The sequence below is a fragment of the Ovis canadensis genome, chromosome 16, assembly GCF_042477335.2.
Source record: "Ovis canadensis isolate MfBH-ARS-UI-01 breed Bighorn chromosome 16, ARS-UI_OviCan_v2, whole genome shotgun sequence".
In the NCBI taxonomy this organism is placed as follows: Eukaryota; Metazoa; Chordata; class Mammalia; order Artiodactyla; family Bovidae; genus Ovis; species Ovis canadensis.
This window is the reverse complement of record NC_091260.1, coordinates 20,855,067-20,872,034: the sequence shown is the minus strand read 5'-3', so window position 1 is coordinate 20,872,034 and position 16,968 is coordinate 20,855,067. Positions and strand designations below refer to the sequence as shown.

The window sequence follows — 16,968 nt, the reverse complement described above, 5'->3', positions numbered from 1 at the left end:
ATTTTCAGTCAGGGATTGTTATGATCTGAGTATCTCAAATGTGTCTGATGCAGAGCAGATGTTTTGGGAAGCTACACCTGCCATTATGCCTTTTTAGTCCTCTTCTACCTTTCGGCTTTATAATCCCACCATGCCTGCCATGTTGGTATTGTGCTCCATGGGACGTCGTGTTTCCGTATCTTTCCCATGAGTGTGTTTACATTTGCAGTTCCTATCCTAGACTCACTCAGCTCCGATCTTCTGTGTGGAAGGTGGGTTTGTTTACACACACACCAAAGCCCTGATTAGACTCCCCAAATGGAAGATGCCTTAATATACCATCTCTCCTCCCTTTCTCGTTGAGAGTCCTGAAAAATATCTGAGATTGTGTGTGCTGCTCTCCGGGTAATTTTTGCTAATAGTTTTTTTATTCTTTTTGTGCTCATCATTTTATAAACATCTATACATTTTCAAATTGTGATACATGATGTAGGTTGATTAACCTGTAATTAACCTTGTAGGTCAGATAGTTTACTTATTTCTGTTCACACTTTCCTAGAGCTGTAGTTACCAGATAGGATTTCATGGGCAAGATATTTATTTTATTGCAAACTAAAATGGGCTGGCTATATGCTCCTGCTTTATGTCCATGGGTCCTGGCGTATGGTAGTCTTTTGATTCAATGTTTGTCTGCTCAGTGACTCAGATGCACAAATTGAAACCTCCGTGAATATATATGTGGCTTTGGAAACCAGAGTAGAACTTATTTTAATTGATAGGATTTATGTGAATTAAAAAATATATTTTGTTCATAAGCTTATAGGATTGAATGCATTTTAGTGGCTCTCCTCAGGAGTTATGAAACATTGGTAAACTCTAGAAAAGAGAGAACCTACACAGTAGGTTCTGAACCCTACACAGAGGAAGGACTTGTTCAAAAATATTTGCTCCTAGATTATTGTCCCCACCACAGGCTTAATATTTTGCTTAATGTTTAAGGCTGTATCATGGTGTAGGAGCAAGTGATGTAGGTTGCAAATAGCTTGTAAAAGTCAGAAGTATTTTTCGGTCTCATTCATTGGTGAAATGTTTTAGTTAATGAACCCTTAAAAATTTTTTTTCATTGGAGTATAGTTGCTTTACAATGTTATGTTATTTTCTGCTGTATAGCAAAGTGAATCAGCCATATGTATGCATATATCCCCTCTTTTTTGGATTTCCCTCCCAGAGGTGATCAGGAAGACAGTGGTATAAATGGGAGGCATAGATCTGGATTTTGTTTACCAGATATTTATTTAAAGTAGCAGATCTCAGCTCTGGCTTTGAATGATTATAGGATCCCTTTGGAATCTTTAGAAGAGATGGCTGCTTGAGCCCAGCCCCAGAATTTTAATTGTTCTGAGGATGGCCCTGAACACAGCTATGTGGGTGAATGGGGAGAGAGAAGAAGAGCCCTACAGACATCACTGAACCCCAGTAATACCAGTGCCCCTCATTCTGTCCTAGCCACATTCATCTCTTTACCCTCAGAGGTGTTATTAGGTAACCGTTGTCTTATTTTTTCTCATAGTTTTACCACCCACGTATTGGTATATAATATAAAGTTTAGTTTTCACTTAAAAAAAAACTTCATATTAATTAATACTTATTCTGTGTATTCTTTTGTGACTTCCCCCCTCAGCATTATGTTTCTTAGTTTCTTCTCTATTAGCATGCAATTCATTTTTATTGTTAGAATATTAGTGTTTAATTATACTGTAATGACTGAACGACTTCACTTTCACTTTTTACTTTCATGCATTGGAGAAGGAAATGGCAACCCACTCCAGTATTCTTGCCTGGAGGATCCCAGGGACGGGGGAGCCTGGTGGGCTGCCGTCTATGGGGTCGCACAGAGTCAGACACGACTGAAGCAACTTAGCAGCAGCAGCATGCTGTAACTTATCCTATTATGGATGGACATTAAGAACACTTCTATTATTGATCATTTACATTTTTATTCATGCTTCCTGGTGTATACAAAGCACAGTCCTCACTGGGGTTTAAACACAGAAGTGGAATTGCTTAGCCATACAATATTAGTGTCTTCAAATTTATTAGATTATGCCACTGTGTTTTCCAAAGTGGGTGTGCCAATTCACATTTCCTCTAGCAGTGCACATGAGTTCCTAAGTGCATGATAATTTATTTTTCATTCTTCCAACCTGAATTTCCTGCTACCTTAGAAGCACAGTCAGACCTCGTGGGATCATGGCCCCGAGTTTGGAGTGAAGAGTCTACAAAAGCACCCTCCTTTAGTAACAAGCAAGCTGGTCACCTGTGCTCTTGTGCCTCGGGTGCTCTGGCGTGTGATCTATGTTGCAGATCTGTTATCTGTAATCTGTGCTCTATTTCATAGATCCCTGATCTCCAAAAAGCCAAAGCAAGGATCAATCTTCCTAGGACCTTGGGTCTTTGATGTGAGAGGCTCATTTGCCAGGAAGAGAAACTGAGTTGTGGCAGAGAGGCAAGGGTGGGCTTTGTGCCTCTCGCCTTGTCTGGGGCAGATGAGACCCCCGTTATGCCGTGATGGGACTGTTGATTGAATGTCACAGTCTGCGGTTCCTTTTTGTGTCTGAGTGATCTTGCTCCCAGGATGTTACAGGTCACACCTTTTAATGTTTTCCATTAGAGCAATTATTAGTAATTCTGTTTTAGCTCAAATAAGTCTGGGCACCAACTAAACAGGAAAAGACAAATTTATCTGGTTAAAAAAAAAAAAACCAACCTTTCGTTTTAATTAAACTCTCCCATGTCTGCCAAATTGCAGAACCCCTTTCCACAGCTTGTTTTCCTGACCCCTGTTAAGAATCTGAAACTCTGTAACAAGCAGAATTATTTATATATGTCATGATGTTTCCTATTTCAAGCTCTTTGCTTGATTCTGGGCTCTGAACATCTATATTGAGCGCAAAAGCTTGTTCTGAACATTTTGGGCAGCTTTTGGTTTCCTTCAAACACCAGAAGTGCTTCTCTCCCCCTGCCTCCCGCTTTCCCAGGAAGCAGGTGGATCCAGAGGGCGATAGTGGCTACTGTGAGCACCCAGTCCCCCAGACCTACTGTCCTTTCTTGCTGAGTATGGTGTGTGGCTGTGAGACGTCCTAAGACCCTTTGCTGCAATGCTTACATCTGTACACCCCTCTCCTCGAGCAACAAAATGCAGAGAAACTGCCTGGGACTAAAAGTAACTGGGTGCGTGCGCATTTGGGACAGTTTCTGGACAAAAGATACACAGAGACCAAAAAACCCAACTGCCACTTTGAAGAGGCTGGAACAAAAGCAGAATACTGTGCCTGCCTCCTGCACTCAGTGCCACCTGAGGGGTGGGCAAGCCGCCTAAGCCACCCATCCAGCCATCCTCTGAATACATCCCCACCCTCACCCCATATAAGGAAGCTCTACCTGACTCAGGGAGGGAGCAAGCAGGGGAACCTGTTGTTTATTCTCGCTCCCCTCTGCTGCAGCAGGGGCCCCAGTAAAGCCTTGCCTGAATTTCTTGTCTGACTTTTAGTCAATTTTTATTGATTGGGGGAGGCCAGGAGCTCTAGCTGCTAACAGATGGAGCTGGAAAGGAGAGAACGGGGGGCTGGTCTCGCAAACAGGCCTGGCAGATGCTGCTGGTGGAGGAAGCAAGTTCTGTCCACACTCACACCTCAGTCAGGTTTGGTACAGTGAAGTTTGAGGGTATTTTAGGCCCTTGCTCCAGGCACTACAGGGAGTACCATTTAAATGGTTGACACCACACTGCCTTTATCAGTGCTATGATTTTAAAAGAGAACATGAAAATTTTAGATGTTCCCTTTTGGTCATATTTTTCTTGGAAAAAAAAATTGTATCCCATATAAGCATGGGCATTTCTCACCAGGTTCAGACCAAGAGCTGTGACTGAGTGGTCCCATCGGAGTGTGGCTGGCTATAACTGCATGCTGACTGGCACTCTGGGCAGTGTACTTGTGTGTGTGTATTTATGTGTGTGTGTTGTCACCTGATCCTAACAAGTCTCTTCCTGATTATTATTTGAGAAGGAAAAAAGTGTCAGTGTTACCAAACGTGCCTTGTTGGGAATCAGTTAAGAGTAAAAAGACCTTACTTTCTAATTAAGTGGGTTTAAAAATCAAAAAGTTAAAGGATAAAATAAAGGTAAGTTCTCTGGTAGTCTTTGAAAGAGAGCAGGTATATTAAGCTTGTCTGGTGGGGGTACACTGCTTTGTCTGTTTCCAGATGTTTCAGATGTCATTTTACTTGGAGTGGGAGGGAGGGTCTGTGGTGTGTTACACAGATACACGTACAGTGAAGTCTGTGACGTTTGCACATTTGAACTATAAGGCTTTATGCTCATTGATCTTCATGTAGAAATAGTGTAAACCAGTTAAAAATGGAAGCTAAACTATTTTCTTTTGCACCCATGTGCAATGGAGTATTCCCTTCTGATTGTTTCACGTTAGAGTCTTGTTGGATGCTGGCTCCAGCAGCATAGCCTGCTGGTGAGGCCAGGCTGGGTTTAGGGCCTGAGGAGGGAAACCTCCCCCACTGCCCCTGCCAGTGGGCCTTAGCATCACCTTGAAGAGGGAAGACATGGTTGGAATTTATTGAGAACTGGAAGTTTGTTTTAATGAGGGTTTTCAAATGCAGAGGAGGAGTGATGGCGGGGGCGGGGGGTGGCAGGGAAGGGAGTTTGACTAGGATTAGATCAAGATCATGGTAGAGTGGTTAAATATTGGTTTTAGGGCTTAAACTGTTAATGCTTTCTAATAAAGCATTGATATGCCTTGAAGGAAGGTCGTATGATGAATATTCAATCTTTGCCTAGGCTGGAGTCCTCCCGGACTAGTCAAGTTATGCAAATGAAGACAATGGAGTAGCTAAATCATGTCGGTGTAGACACTAAGCTGGGTGGAGAAATCGGTAGGTTTTGTGTTCAGTGTCCCAGCTGTGTGGGAGTATGTAGTTTGGGTTCATAGATTTTAGTCAAGAGGTCTTGATATCAGAGGAAAAGCTAAGAATGATAGATGCTTCAAAGAGCATCTATAGCCATGTATTAAAAGCTGACTATCATGGGTACTCATCAGGGAAAGAGCCATTGGTCATTTATTCATTCAACAAGCAAATAACATTTATAGAGCATATAACTCACCAGGCGCTGTGCTAGGATTAAAGATAGATAAGGTCCTATCCTCTGGGACTTTCCACTCCAGGGTGAGGCAGCATCCTCTGGATCTCTTTCAGATTACAAGCAGTCAGTAACATTACTGAACTGGAGGGTATGTGCAACTCAGATCCTTACTGCGTACTTATTCCAACAGATCTTGAATGTTAGCATTTTCGCGTTCAATTGTTAAGACTGCGTTTGTTTTAAGGTGTGTCTTGATGCCTATGGAGCTCATAGGCTTAGCTTTTCCAAATATAAGCAAGTATATTCTTTTACATGTTTCCAGTGTAATGTTTATCATGGGCCAGCTGTGTTCCAGGTACTGAGTCATAGTAGGAATACGGTGTACAAATCATCTATACAAATTAGATGATTTAAACATACACAAATGATTGAGATTCTTAACAGTCACTTGTCATTCAATTCAATAAATACTGAATGACTTTAGCAGGCTCCTCTGTCCATGAGATTTTTCAGGCAAGGATATTGGAGTGGATTGCCATTTCCTTCTCAGGGGATCTTCCTGGCTCAGGGATTGAACCCTGGTCTTCTGCATTGCAGGAGGATTTTTTTTTTTTTTTTAATCACTGGAGGCTCTTTAGTTCTTCTTCAGTTTTTGCCATAAGGGTGGTATCATCTGCATATCTGAGGTTATTGATATTTCTCCCAGCAATCTTGATTCTAGCTTGTGCTTCATCAAGCCCAGCATTTTCAGGATGTACTATGCATATAAGTTAAATAAGCAGGGTGACAATATACAGCTTTGACATACTCCTTTCCCTATTTGGAACCAGTCTGTTGTTCCATGTCCAGTTCTAACTGTTGCTTCCTGACCTGCATACTGGTTTCTCAAGAGGCAGGTCAGGTGGTCTGGTATTCCCATCTCTTGAGGAATTTTCCACAGTGTATTGTGATCCACACAGTTTTTTCTGGAACTCTCTTGCTTTTTCGATGATCCAGCAGATGTTGGCAATTTGATCTCTGGTTCTTCTGCCTTTTCTAAAACCAGCTTGAACATCTGGAAGTTCATAGTTCATATACTGTTGAAGCCTGGCTTGGAGAATTTTGAGCATTACTTTAAAACATTGCTGCCCTTATAGCAGAAAGCAAAGAAGAGCTAAAGAGCCTCTTGATGAAAGTGAAAGAAGAGAGTGAAAAAGTTGGCTTAACGCTCAACATTCAGGAAACTAAGATCATGGCATCCAGTCCCATCACTTCATGGCAAATAGATGGGAAAACAGTGGAAACAGTGAGAAACTTTATTTTTGGGGGCTCTAAAATTACTGCAGATGGTGACTGCAGCCATGAAATTAAGACGCTTACTCCTTGGAAGAAAAGTTATGACCAACCTAGATAGTATATTCAAAAGCTGAGACATTACTTTGCCAACAAAGGTCTGTCTAGTCAAGGTTGTGGTTTTTCCAGTGCTCATGTATGGATGTGAGAGTTGGACTGTGAAGAAAGCTGAGCGCCGAAGAATTGATGCTTTTGAACTGTGGTGTTGGAGAAGACTCTTGAGAGACTCTTGGACTGCAAGGAGATCCAACCAATCCATCCTAAAGGAGATCAGTCCTGAGTGTTCATTGGAAGAACTGATGCTGAAGCTGAAACTCCAGTACTTCTTTGGCCACCTGATACGAAGAGCTGACTCATTTGAAAAAACCCTGATGCTGGGAAAGATTGAGGGCAGGAGGAGAAGGGGACGACAGAGGATGAGATGGCTGGATAGCATCACCGAGTCGATGGACATGAGTTTGAGTGAACTCCAGGAGTTGGTGATGGACAGAGAGGCCTGGTGTGCTGTGGTTCATGTGGTTGCAAAGAGTCGGACACGACTGAGCGACTGAACTGAACTGAGCCACCTTGTAAGGCCATATACTATGCTAAATGTTAGCAATAAAAACTTCCAGGACCCCTTAGCCTATAAGAGGACACAGTCAGGAAACAGCCATAAGACACACTGGCAAACACCAACAGTGAAAACCCAGACATAGACCAGGCAAGGACCCCCATGTCAAGGGGCATGTGAAGAGGCAAAGTCAAGCTTTTTAAAGAAAGTACTGGTGGACAAAGGAGCTGTGGGCTACAGTCCATGGGGTCTCAAAGAATCAGACACTGTTGAGCACGCCTGAGTACACACACATATACACACAAACACAGACACAGGTATATGTAGCTTTGGCAACACTGAAGTAGTCCCAAGAATCTAACAGATGGATAAAAGTACCTCTATGAAGTCTGAGAGAGGTCATGGACTTAGAATCCATTTCTGCCTCAGCTGCTGAGTGGGGAGGAGCACCTCTGAGGACAAAGGGTGGAAATGAAGGCTCCTTGACACTCATGGCCCCTGTTAGCCTGTCCTGCTAGGGTAGCAGCATCTCCTTAGAGAACACCGTAGGAAATTGATGATCTATTTCCAAAAGATGGTGCTCTCCTAGCACTTGTTTTCCCCAGATGACTTCACTGAACATGAGTGCACCGTGGTGGGTAGAACAACGTTGTACCAGATGAGCAAAGCTGGCTCCAGTGCCTGCCTGACCTGGCACAAGTCACTGACCTTTCCACATCTGCAAAACGAGGTGTTTGGATCAGATGTTTTTGATCATTTCTGCCAGCTCTTCTTTGCTTACTATTACTGTTCTTACTCTGACAATCTCTTGGAGAAAATATGGAAGATAAACTTTTTAAATGGAGGAACTATTAATAATGTCGCTTGTTTTTCCTTTTCAGTTTCTCTGCATAGGGAGTCTCTTCTGCACCTGACTGTGAGATGGGGCCTCACTAAGCTTTCCCAGCTGCTCCTGTGTCTCCCTGGGGGAGCCCAGGCCCTGACATTACCCAACGAGGAGGGTGCCACGCCATTAGACTTGGCTTTACATGGTGGACACTCCAAGCTGGTTGAAGACATCACAAAGTGAGTTTGGCTGCTTGATAGATTCTCTCTCAATCTACTTCTATAAAGTCTTCTGAGCATTATGGAAAAATTAAAGATGACCAAACCGCAAGCTAACATTTGGCTTATAGTTTACCATCAGTTTCCATGAATACAGTATAGATATACATATCATATATAAACAGATATAGAGTGATAGTTGGTATTCACACTTCATAGGGGGAGAGGGAGTCAGGAAGTCTCTTAAAAGGCTCCATGACTGGGGAGGTGGCTACAATAAGAAAAAATATGTTGGGAAACACTAGCCTAACCCTGCCTTATCTTTCATTAGTTTACATGTCACTTCTTCAGAGAGGCCTTCTACATTCTGACTTTTATGATTATGATTAAAGTGTTAATCACGACTATAATTATCATTAATTATACTATATATCATAATTTATGATTTTATATATAATCATCATTTACTTCATTTGTTTTTCCATTCTAAATCATTTGGGGACTGAAACTTATTTCTATTTTATGTGCTCTGTTCAGCATATACATTCATTGAAAGGTAGTTTTTGTTGAATCAATGAATAACAAACCCTAATCTTAGATACGATGTAGCCAATGGGCTGGTTAGTAGGATCTGGAAATAATGGAAGTGAAATAATTTGTCAAATGTAAAGTTCTCTATGTTGAAGATGATACCAACACTTTCAATGTTTGTTACTTACAATGGTTCAGATTGGTCATTTTTATTAGTGTTTACTTATGATTAGAGGAATCCTATTCAGTGATTTCCTTGACTTAGCATGTGGTAATAAATGGGAAGCAGCAATGAGCATTGTGAAGTATTACATAAATATTAAATATTATCAGTGTTATTACGTGGTTTGTCTTCATGGACTGGTTCTTTTCATGTGGCCCATGGAACTCATTGTAATTAATTCATGGTTGTATGCCACCCGAGTAGATGTTGAAGTCACAACTTTCTATTTTTGTTCTCACTTGGTCAAATGAACACCAAGTAAGGAAAGAGCCCATCCTAATGGAATTGCCCTTGTCTTTGCTTTACCATGACCACACTGTCTTTACCTGGAAAGGCCGAGGCAGAACCACTCCTTGACTTTGTCATTGTGGATAGTTCAGGGTTACACTGAGGACCCGGAGCGCCACTTTATGTTTGGTAGCTTTGTATCTTTCTGTTGTGTCCAAGACCAGAAGATGATATGTATTTTAAAAGTTTACACATCCTCTATGTCAATAAAAGCAAACAACCTGATCAGAAAATGGGCAGAAGATTTAAGTAGACATGTCTCCAAAGAAAACATACAGATGTCCAAAAAGCACATGAAAAGATGCTCAACATCGGTAATTATCGGAGAAATGCAAATAAAATGTGCAATGAGGTATCGCTTCATACTGGTCAGAATGGCCATTATCAAATGTCCGCAAACACTGAATGCTGGATGTGGTGTCGAGAAAAAGGAACCTTCCTACATTGTTGGTGGGAATGTAAATTGATACAACTACTATGGAGAAAGTGTGGAGGTTCCTTAAAAAACTAAAAATAAAGTTTGCGTATGATCTAGCAATTCTATTCCTGGGCATACATCCAGAGAAAAACATAAGCTAAAAAATATATGCACCTGAGTGTTCATAGCAGCACTGTATACAGTAGCCAAGATATGGAACCAACATAAATACCCACTGACAGAAGAATGGGCAAAGGACATATGGGGTATGTATATACATATGTGTGTGTGTGTGTACAAATGTGTGTATACCCACACACACATACACAATGGAATATTACTCTAACATATGGGGTATATATATACATATATGTGTGTGTATAAATGTGTGTATACCCACACACACATACACAATGGAATATTACTCTAACATATGGGGTATATATATACATATATGTGTGTGTATAAATGTGTGTATACCCACACACACATACACAATGGAATATTACTCTAACATATGGGGTATATATATACATATATGTGTGTGTATAAATGTGTGTATACCCACACACACACATACACAATGGAATATTACTCTAACATAAAAAAGAATGAAATGATGCCTTTTGCCACAACATGGATGGACCTAGAGGTTATCATCCTAAGTGAATTAAATCAAAGACAAATATCATATCATCTGTATGTGGAATCTAATTTAAAATGATACAAACGAACTTCTTTACAAACCAGAAACAGATTTACAGATATTGAAAGCAAACTTAGGGTTATCAAACGGGAAACGTTGTGGTGAGCGAGAGCTTGGGGTGAATGTATGCATTCTGCTGCTGCTGCCAAGTCGCTTCAGTCGTGTCCAACTCTGTGCAACCCCATAGACGGCAGCGCGCCAGGCTCCCTCGTCTCTGGGATTCTCCAGGCAAGAACACTGGAGTGGCTTGCCATTTCCTTCTCCAGTGCATGAAAGTGAAAGTGAAGTCGCTCAGTCATGTCTGACTCTTAGTGACCCCATGGACTGCAGCCCACCAGGCTCCTCCATCCATGGGATTTTCCAACCAAGAGTACTGGAGTGGGGTGCCATTGCCTTCTCTGGAACATATGCATACTATTATATATAAGATAAATGACCAAAGAGGACCTCCTATATAGCACAGATATATTCTGAGATAACCTATACGAGAAAAGAATCTAAAAAGGAATGAACACACGTATAACTGCATCATTTTGCTATATACCTGAAACTAACACAGCATTGTAAATCAGCTGTATGTCAATAAAATTAAAACTAAATGTTTACTCATCTAATAAATTCATTCATGATGGGATTAGAAGTAAACTGTAAGCTAAATTCTGATTATGTAAAGGAGCTTCCATTTTCTAAATTAATTACAAGACTCTTATTGCTTAGGCTGAATTATTCACTTCAGTGGCTTGCTGTTAGCATGGGGAGTTGTTTTCTAGAAGATTCTGAAGTCCCTGCTGGTAATTATGTCGAGTGTGGGGAGATGCCCCAAATCTTAGAGTATGAGTGTTCTTAATGGATCTATCATTCCATGTGATGGAGGCAACATTGATGTGGTTGGAACTACACTATAATTTTGCAGATATGCAAATGTTCATTAACAAAGTGATGTAATGGAAGGAGAGGAGAGAGGCATAGAGCTAGTTCTGTGACCAGAAGAATTGAGGAGCTCCTGCGGGCTGTTGCCTGGGAGCACTAGCATCTCCCTCCTGACCCTTCTTTATCAACCTACAGACCACCCAGAATATTGTGACGCTAACTGAGAAGCCTTCGTAGAGCTCATAGTAACGAACATGCAGTTGTTCTCTGCCACACAGAAAATAAGCTGATACTCAGAATTTAGTTTGAGGATATTGTTCCTTTGTCCATGAGTGATTTCAAAAATCAACATGATCAAATTTATATATGTTTTCATTTGCACGAGGAAATGATTTACAGCAGTGGACCTGTGTTATGAATATCTCGCTTGTTTGTAACATCCAAACCTCACCATGCTCCCTAGAGATCATATCTGTTTTCCACTGTAATCACCTAATAAACCGTCAGCTGCCAGCCAATTTGTTCTACTACATGTGGTGCCATTAAGGCCAGAGGCATCTTTTCAGATTAAAAGGAGAATGAAATATTGAGGTGAAGCACTATGTTTACAAGTCAGTACTGTTGCATTAATTATGTAACTCTGTTACGTATATAATATATGTGAACAGCTTTTCAACTGATGACTTCTCTAGCTGGGAAAAGAAAGATGGCTTTATTAAGATGTGGTTATATGGTCTTATGTACCTGTCTTCAGTAGGAAGCAATTGTTCGGCCAGTGGGTTTGTAATAATATCAGGGCTGATGGGGTAATATCAGGGCACTGGCATTGTGGGTTTTGATTTCTGGTGTTTCAGCTTCCAGGGCAGGCGTTCCCCAGGTTTCTTCCGCGTGCAGCTCAGCGAAGATGCCTCTCTGCGGTATATTCACTCATCAGAAACCCTGACCCTGACGCTTAACCACACAGCTGAGCATTTGCTGGAGGCAGACATCAAACTCTTCAGAAAATACTTCTGGGATAGAGCCTTTCTCATCAAGGTTTGTGCCCTTTATTGTGTTATAAGATATAATAACTCATGTGTTTTGAGAGTTCAAACAGCAAACTCGTTATCTGGGGAACGGTATTTTTTTTTTTTTTTTGAGAGGTAGCACTTTTTTTTCTAATGGGACTTGGAGGGACATGGCATTGGAAACTGTTACACTAGTATAATGAAGGTTATTATATAATATTTCGGAAGTAGTCATTTGTATAATATTGTTCCTTTTACTTTTCCTGAGCCAGCATCACTGATGTTGAATTTTAATATTCTAATGTTGGATATTTGCTATTACTTTACTGATTGTATTACAATTCTTATCTAAAATAGTTGCCTTTAGGGTTATTTTACATGAATAATACCTTCTTCTGGGATTTCTTAAGAACTAACATATCGTTAAGCCTTTGTTTCCATGTACAACTTCTTGAATGGGGCCGGCTACTTGAGACTAGTACTTTTTCAAAGATATTTTCCCCCCTCCCACCATCACCCAAACATCAGCTTTGAGTGTTGTTATAGCATGCCCACCTTAGGTTTAAAATGTTTTATCTTCATTATTATTATTTTTTTGGTCAAATCTCAAACACTAGAAAGCAGATTTATATATTTTAATTATTATTAAGCAGAATGTTCTTTTGAGTAAAAGGGCTTCAGTCAGTTTAGTTGCTAGTGTTCACAGGTATAACGGATTTACTCACCAGATTGTGTGACAGCGCCTGCAACCTCCCAACCCCCAGTCTTCTCAGGCACATCCATTAATAAGCACCACCGGAAAAAAGCACCAATTTCATCACCAGTTTAGGCTTTACAAAGTAAACAGTCAGTTTAGAAAACTGATACTGTTATCAGTTTTGACTTTTGCAAAATGTTTGCTTTATATAATGAAATGAAAGATTTTAACCATAAATATTATATAACAAAACTTATAACTTACTCCATATAGGTTTTATTAAACATTTAAAATGAAACACACTCTTCAGAGTATAAACTACTTCTGTTTGTTGAGTTTAGGAAGTTTCTTTTTTTTTTTTTAACTCATGCTCAGGTGCATCTGACTCTCTGAGACCCCATGGACTGTAGCTTGCCAGGCTCCTCTGCCCATGGAATCCTCCAGGCAAGAATACTGAAGTGGGTTGCCATTTCCTCCTCCAGGCGATCTTTCCAATGCAGGGATCGAACCTGCATCTCCTGTGGCTCTTGTGGCCCCTGCATTGGCAGGCGGATTCTTCACCACTGAGCTACCTGGAAAGTCCAAAAGATTTAACCATAAATATTCTATAGCAAAGATTATTGTTTTCTCCATATAGGGTTTTTTTTAAAAAACAATTAAAAATGAAACACGCTGTTCAGAGTATGAACTATCTTTGCTGGGTTTAGGGAGTTTCAGTTCAGTTCAGTTGTTCGTTCGTGTCCGACTCTTTGTGACCCCATGAACTGCAGCACGCCAGGCCTCCCTGTCCATCACCAACTCCCGGAGTTTACTCAGACTCATGTCCATTGAGTCGGTGATTCCATCCAGCCATCTCATGCTCTGTTGTCCCCTTCTCCTCCTGCCCTCAATCTTTCCCAACATCAGGGTCTTTTCCAGTGAATCAGCTCTTCGCACCAGGTGGCCAAAATATTGGAGTTTCAGCTTCTACATCAGTCCTTCCAGTGAACACCCAGGACTGATTTCCTTTAGGATGGACTGGTGGAATCTCCTTGCAGTCCAAGGGACTCTCAAGAGTCCTCTCCAACACCACAGTTCAAAAGCATCAATTCTTCGGCGCTCAGCTTTCTTTATAGTCCAACTCTCATATCCATACATGACCACTGGAAAAACCATAGCCTTGACTAGACGAACCTTTGTTGACGAAGTAATGTCTCTGCTTTTTAATATGCTATCTAGGTTGGTCATAACTTTCCTTCCAGGGAGTTTAGTGTATAATTTTCTGGCCTACAGTATTTCCTCATTGTGCTTAAGGGTACTTTTAAAGATGCAGAAGCCCTCAGCCATTCCCATGGCTTATTACCCAGGCCCCAGGGGTGGATGTTCTATCCAGACAGAGGCGGGGCCTGGCCCGGCAGCCTTGCTCAAGGTGAGCGCCTCTCCCTGCAGCTTCATAGGGGCTGCTGCTGCAGCTGCTGCTAAGTTGCTTCAGTCATGTCCGACTCTGTGCGACCCCATAGACGGCAGCCGGTCAGGCTCCCCTGTCACAGGGGCAGAGCTTAGCAGTGTGTGTGTCCCCAGAGGGGACACTCAGACCACAGCAGACCACCAAACTGCCGCAAAGGCGAGAGCGTGCTCCGCGGAAAGCCAGAATTCGGAACATTTCTTTCATTATAAAAACCTCCAACTTCTTAAGTCAGATTTGTAATTTCTCGTAACCTATTTGAGATCATTTTTACTGATGATTTTGGGAGATTTAGGATGAGTAAATCTAGATGCTTTAATAATTGATTATAGTGGATTATGCTATAACAAAGACCAACTGAAGGTTACTTTCTAGTGTATCAGAGATTTTCGTTTTATGGAAAACACTTGGTAAAAGAAGAATCCATCGCAGTGGGATGGCCTGGTGTTCCAAGTATCAGCATCCCTTTTTTTTTTTTTTTTCAATCCTTCCTGCCCTGACCTGTTGGTTGGGTGGTGTATAGGGAGACTGGGAAGGGAATGAGGCTGAGGTTCTTCCAGAAATTGTGATGTCATAACTTACGGTAAGAAATATATTTGGTTTCAGTCCATGGTTCTTGGCTCATAGCTCTCCAGACCTTTGGGATTTCCTAAATGTTGAACAGATAAATGTGTGTGTGTTTTGTTGTTATGCTAATCTGGCGACTATAGGAAAGCACTTAAGGATAGGGGCTAATTACCAGGAGACCCACCCACTTTCAGTCCTACCTCCTCGACCTTCAGGGAGGGGAAAGGACCTGAAGGTATAGTTTCATCACCCAAGGACAAAGACTTCGTCTAGCATGCCTTGTTAATAAAGCAAGCCTTCATTAAAACCCCAGAGGACTGGATTCAGAGATCTTTCCAGTTGGGGAACTGGTTGGAAGTGCTGGGTGACTGGCCTGCCTGGAGCGGCATGGAAACTCTGTGCCCTTTCCTCAGACCCTGCCCTGTATGTCTCTTCCATCTGGTTATTCCTGAGTTATATTCTCTTATATATATAGCTATTTTATTAGAGTTACCATGTATTTATCAATAACCTCAGATATGCAGATGACACCACCTTTATGGCAGAAAGTGAAGAAGAACTAAGGAGTCTCTTGATGAAAGTGAAAGATGAGAGTGAAAAAGTTGGCTTAAAGCTCAACATTCAGAAAACGAAGATCATGGCATCCAGTCCCATCACTTTATGGCAAATAGATGGGGAAACAGTGGCTAACTATTTTTCTGGGCTCCAGAATCACTGCAGATGGTGATTGCAGCCATGAAATTAAAAGACACTTGCTCCCTGGAAGGAAATTTATGAGCAACCTAGACAGTATATTAAAAAGCAGAGACATTACTTTGCCAACAAAGGTCCGTCTAGTCAAGGCTCTGGTTTTTCCAGTAGTCATGTATGGATGTGAGAGTTGGACTCTAAAGAAAGCTGAGTACTGAAGAATTTGATGCTTTTGAACTGTGGTGTTGGAGAAGACTCTTGAGAGTCCCTTGGACTGCAAGGAGGTCCAACCAGTCCATCCTAAAGGAAATCAGTCCTGGGTGTTCACTGGAAGGACTGATGTAGAAGCTGAAACTCCAATATTTTGGCCACCTGATGCGAAGAGCTGACTCATTTGAAAAGACCTTGATGCTGGGAAAGATTGAGGGCAGGAGGAGAAGGGGACGATGGAGGAAGAGATGGTTGGATGGCATCACCAACTCAATGGACATAGGGTTGAGTGGACTCCGGGAGTTGGTGATGGACAGGGAGGCCTGGCGTGCTGCAGTTCGTGGGGTCGCAAAGAGTCGGACACAACTGAGTGACTGAACTGAACTGAACTGATAATAAACCTGGAAGCTAGTAAATAAAATGTTTCTATGTTCTGTGAGCTGCTCTAGTGAATTAATTGAACACAAGGAAAGGGTTATAGCCAGATGGACGAGTCCAGGTAAATGTAAGCAGGTAGTGATCATCATATAGGCTGTCCACACTAAAGTTTTACAATTTGGGTTAACATGTAAAATTATATATAGTGTAATGAAATATTTATTTATTAAATTTTAGACGTCTAAAAGTCTATTTCTATGTAATAGCTATAGACACTGACTTGCTTTGAGAGACTCATTTGTTCTCGAGGCAGCTTCCGGGTCTGGGTTCAGGCATTGCCCAGTTATCTGTAGCCTTCTAGCCTGATGACAATAAAACCTGCTGCAGAAACTGGAGTTTGCTCTACAGGATACAAGACCTGTACAGGTGATGGTGATCCCATTCAGAAGCAATCCTTGTTCTGAGTTATAACAGATTCATGTTATTACGTGATATTATAGCTGACACTGGTAGACTGATCATTTGTAATAAATATTAAATCCTGAAAATGACAGGTTTGTGTTAAATATCCGAAGTGTAAAGGTAGTTATTAGGAAATTAAATATTAGCTATATCTTTAATCATGGTTTTTTTTCTGCATAACAATGCTTTTTATGTTAATCGAATACTGATAATTTAATTTTAGAAATTGGCTAAAATTAATGTATAAGGCGGCTGGGAGCTATAAATGTTCCGAAGTTGTATCCAAAATTACAGGAATAAAAATTAAGTTTTAATTACAAAAGAAGTATTTCCTTATTTTGTAATAAGAAACCAGCATTGCCTGATGTCATTTTTGCATAGACTTGCCAGTTGCCTTTGAGACTAGGGTTTGGGGGT

General features: G+C 41.2%; 1 protein-coding gene across 5 annotated transcripts in view; it reads left to right on the top strand.

Annotated features, from left to right (window-relative positions):
* ARHGEF28 (Rho guanine nucleotide exchange factor 28) overlaps window positions 1-16,968 on the top strand; it is a 346,403-nt gene that overhangs the window by 155,157 nt on the left and 174,278 nt on the right. For all 5 annotated transcript variants that reach the window (XM_069556181.1, XM_069556182.1, XM_069556185.1 and 2 more), the window contains exons 5-6: window positions 7,898-8,081; window positions 11,951-12,131. In XM_069556181.1, the coding sequence (XP_069412282.1) occupies window positions 7,898-8,081; window positions 11,951-12,131 (365 nt within the window). The remainder of the gene's footprint in view (window positions 1-7,897; window positions 8,082-11,950; window positions 12,132-16,968) is intronic.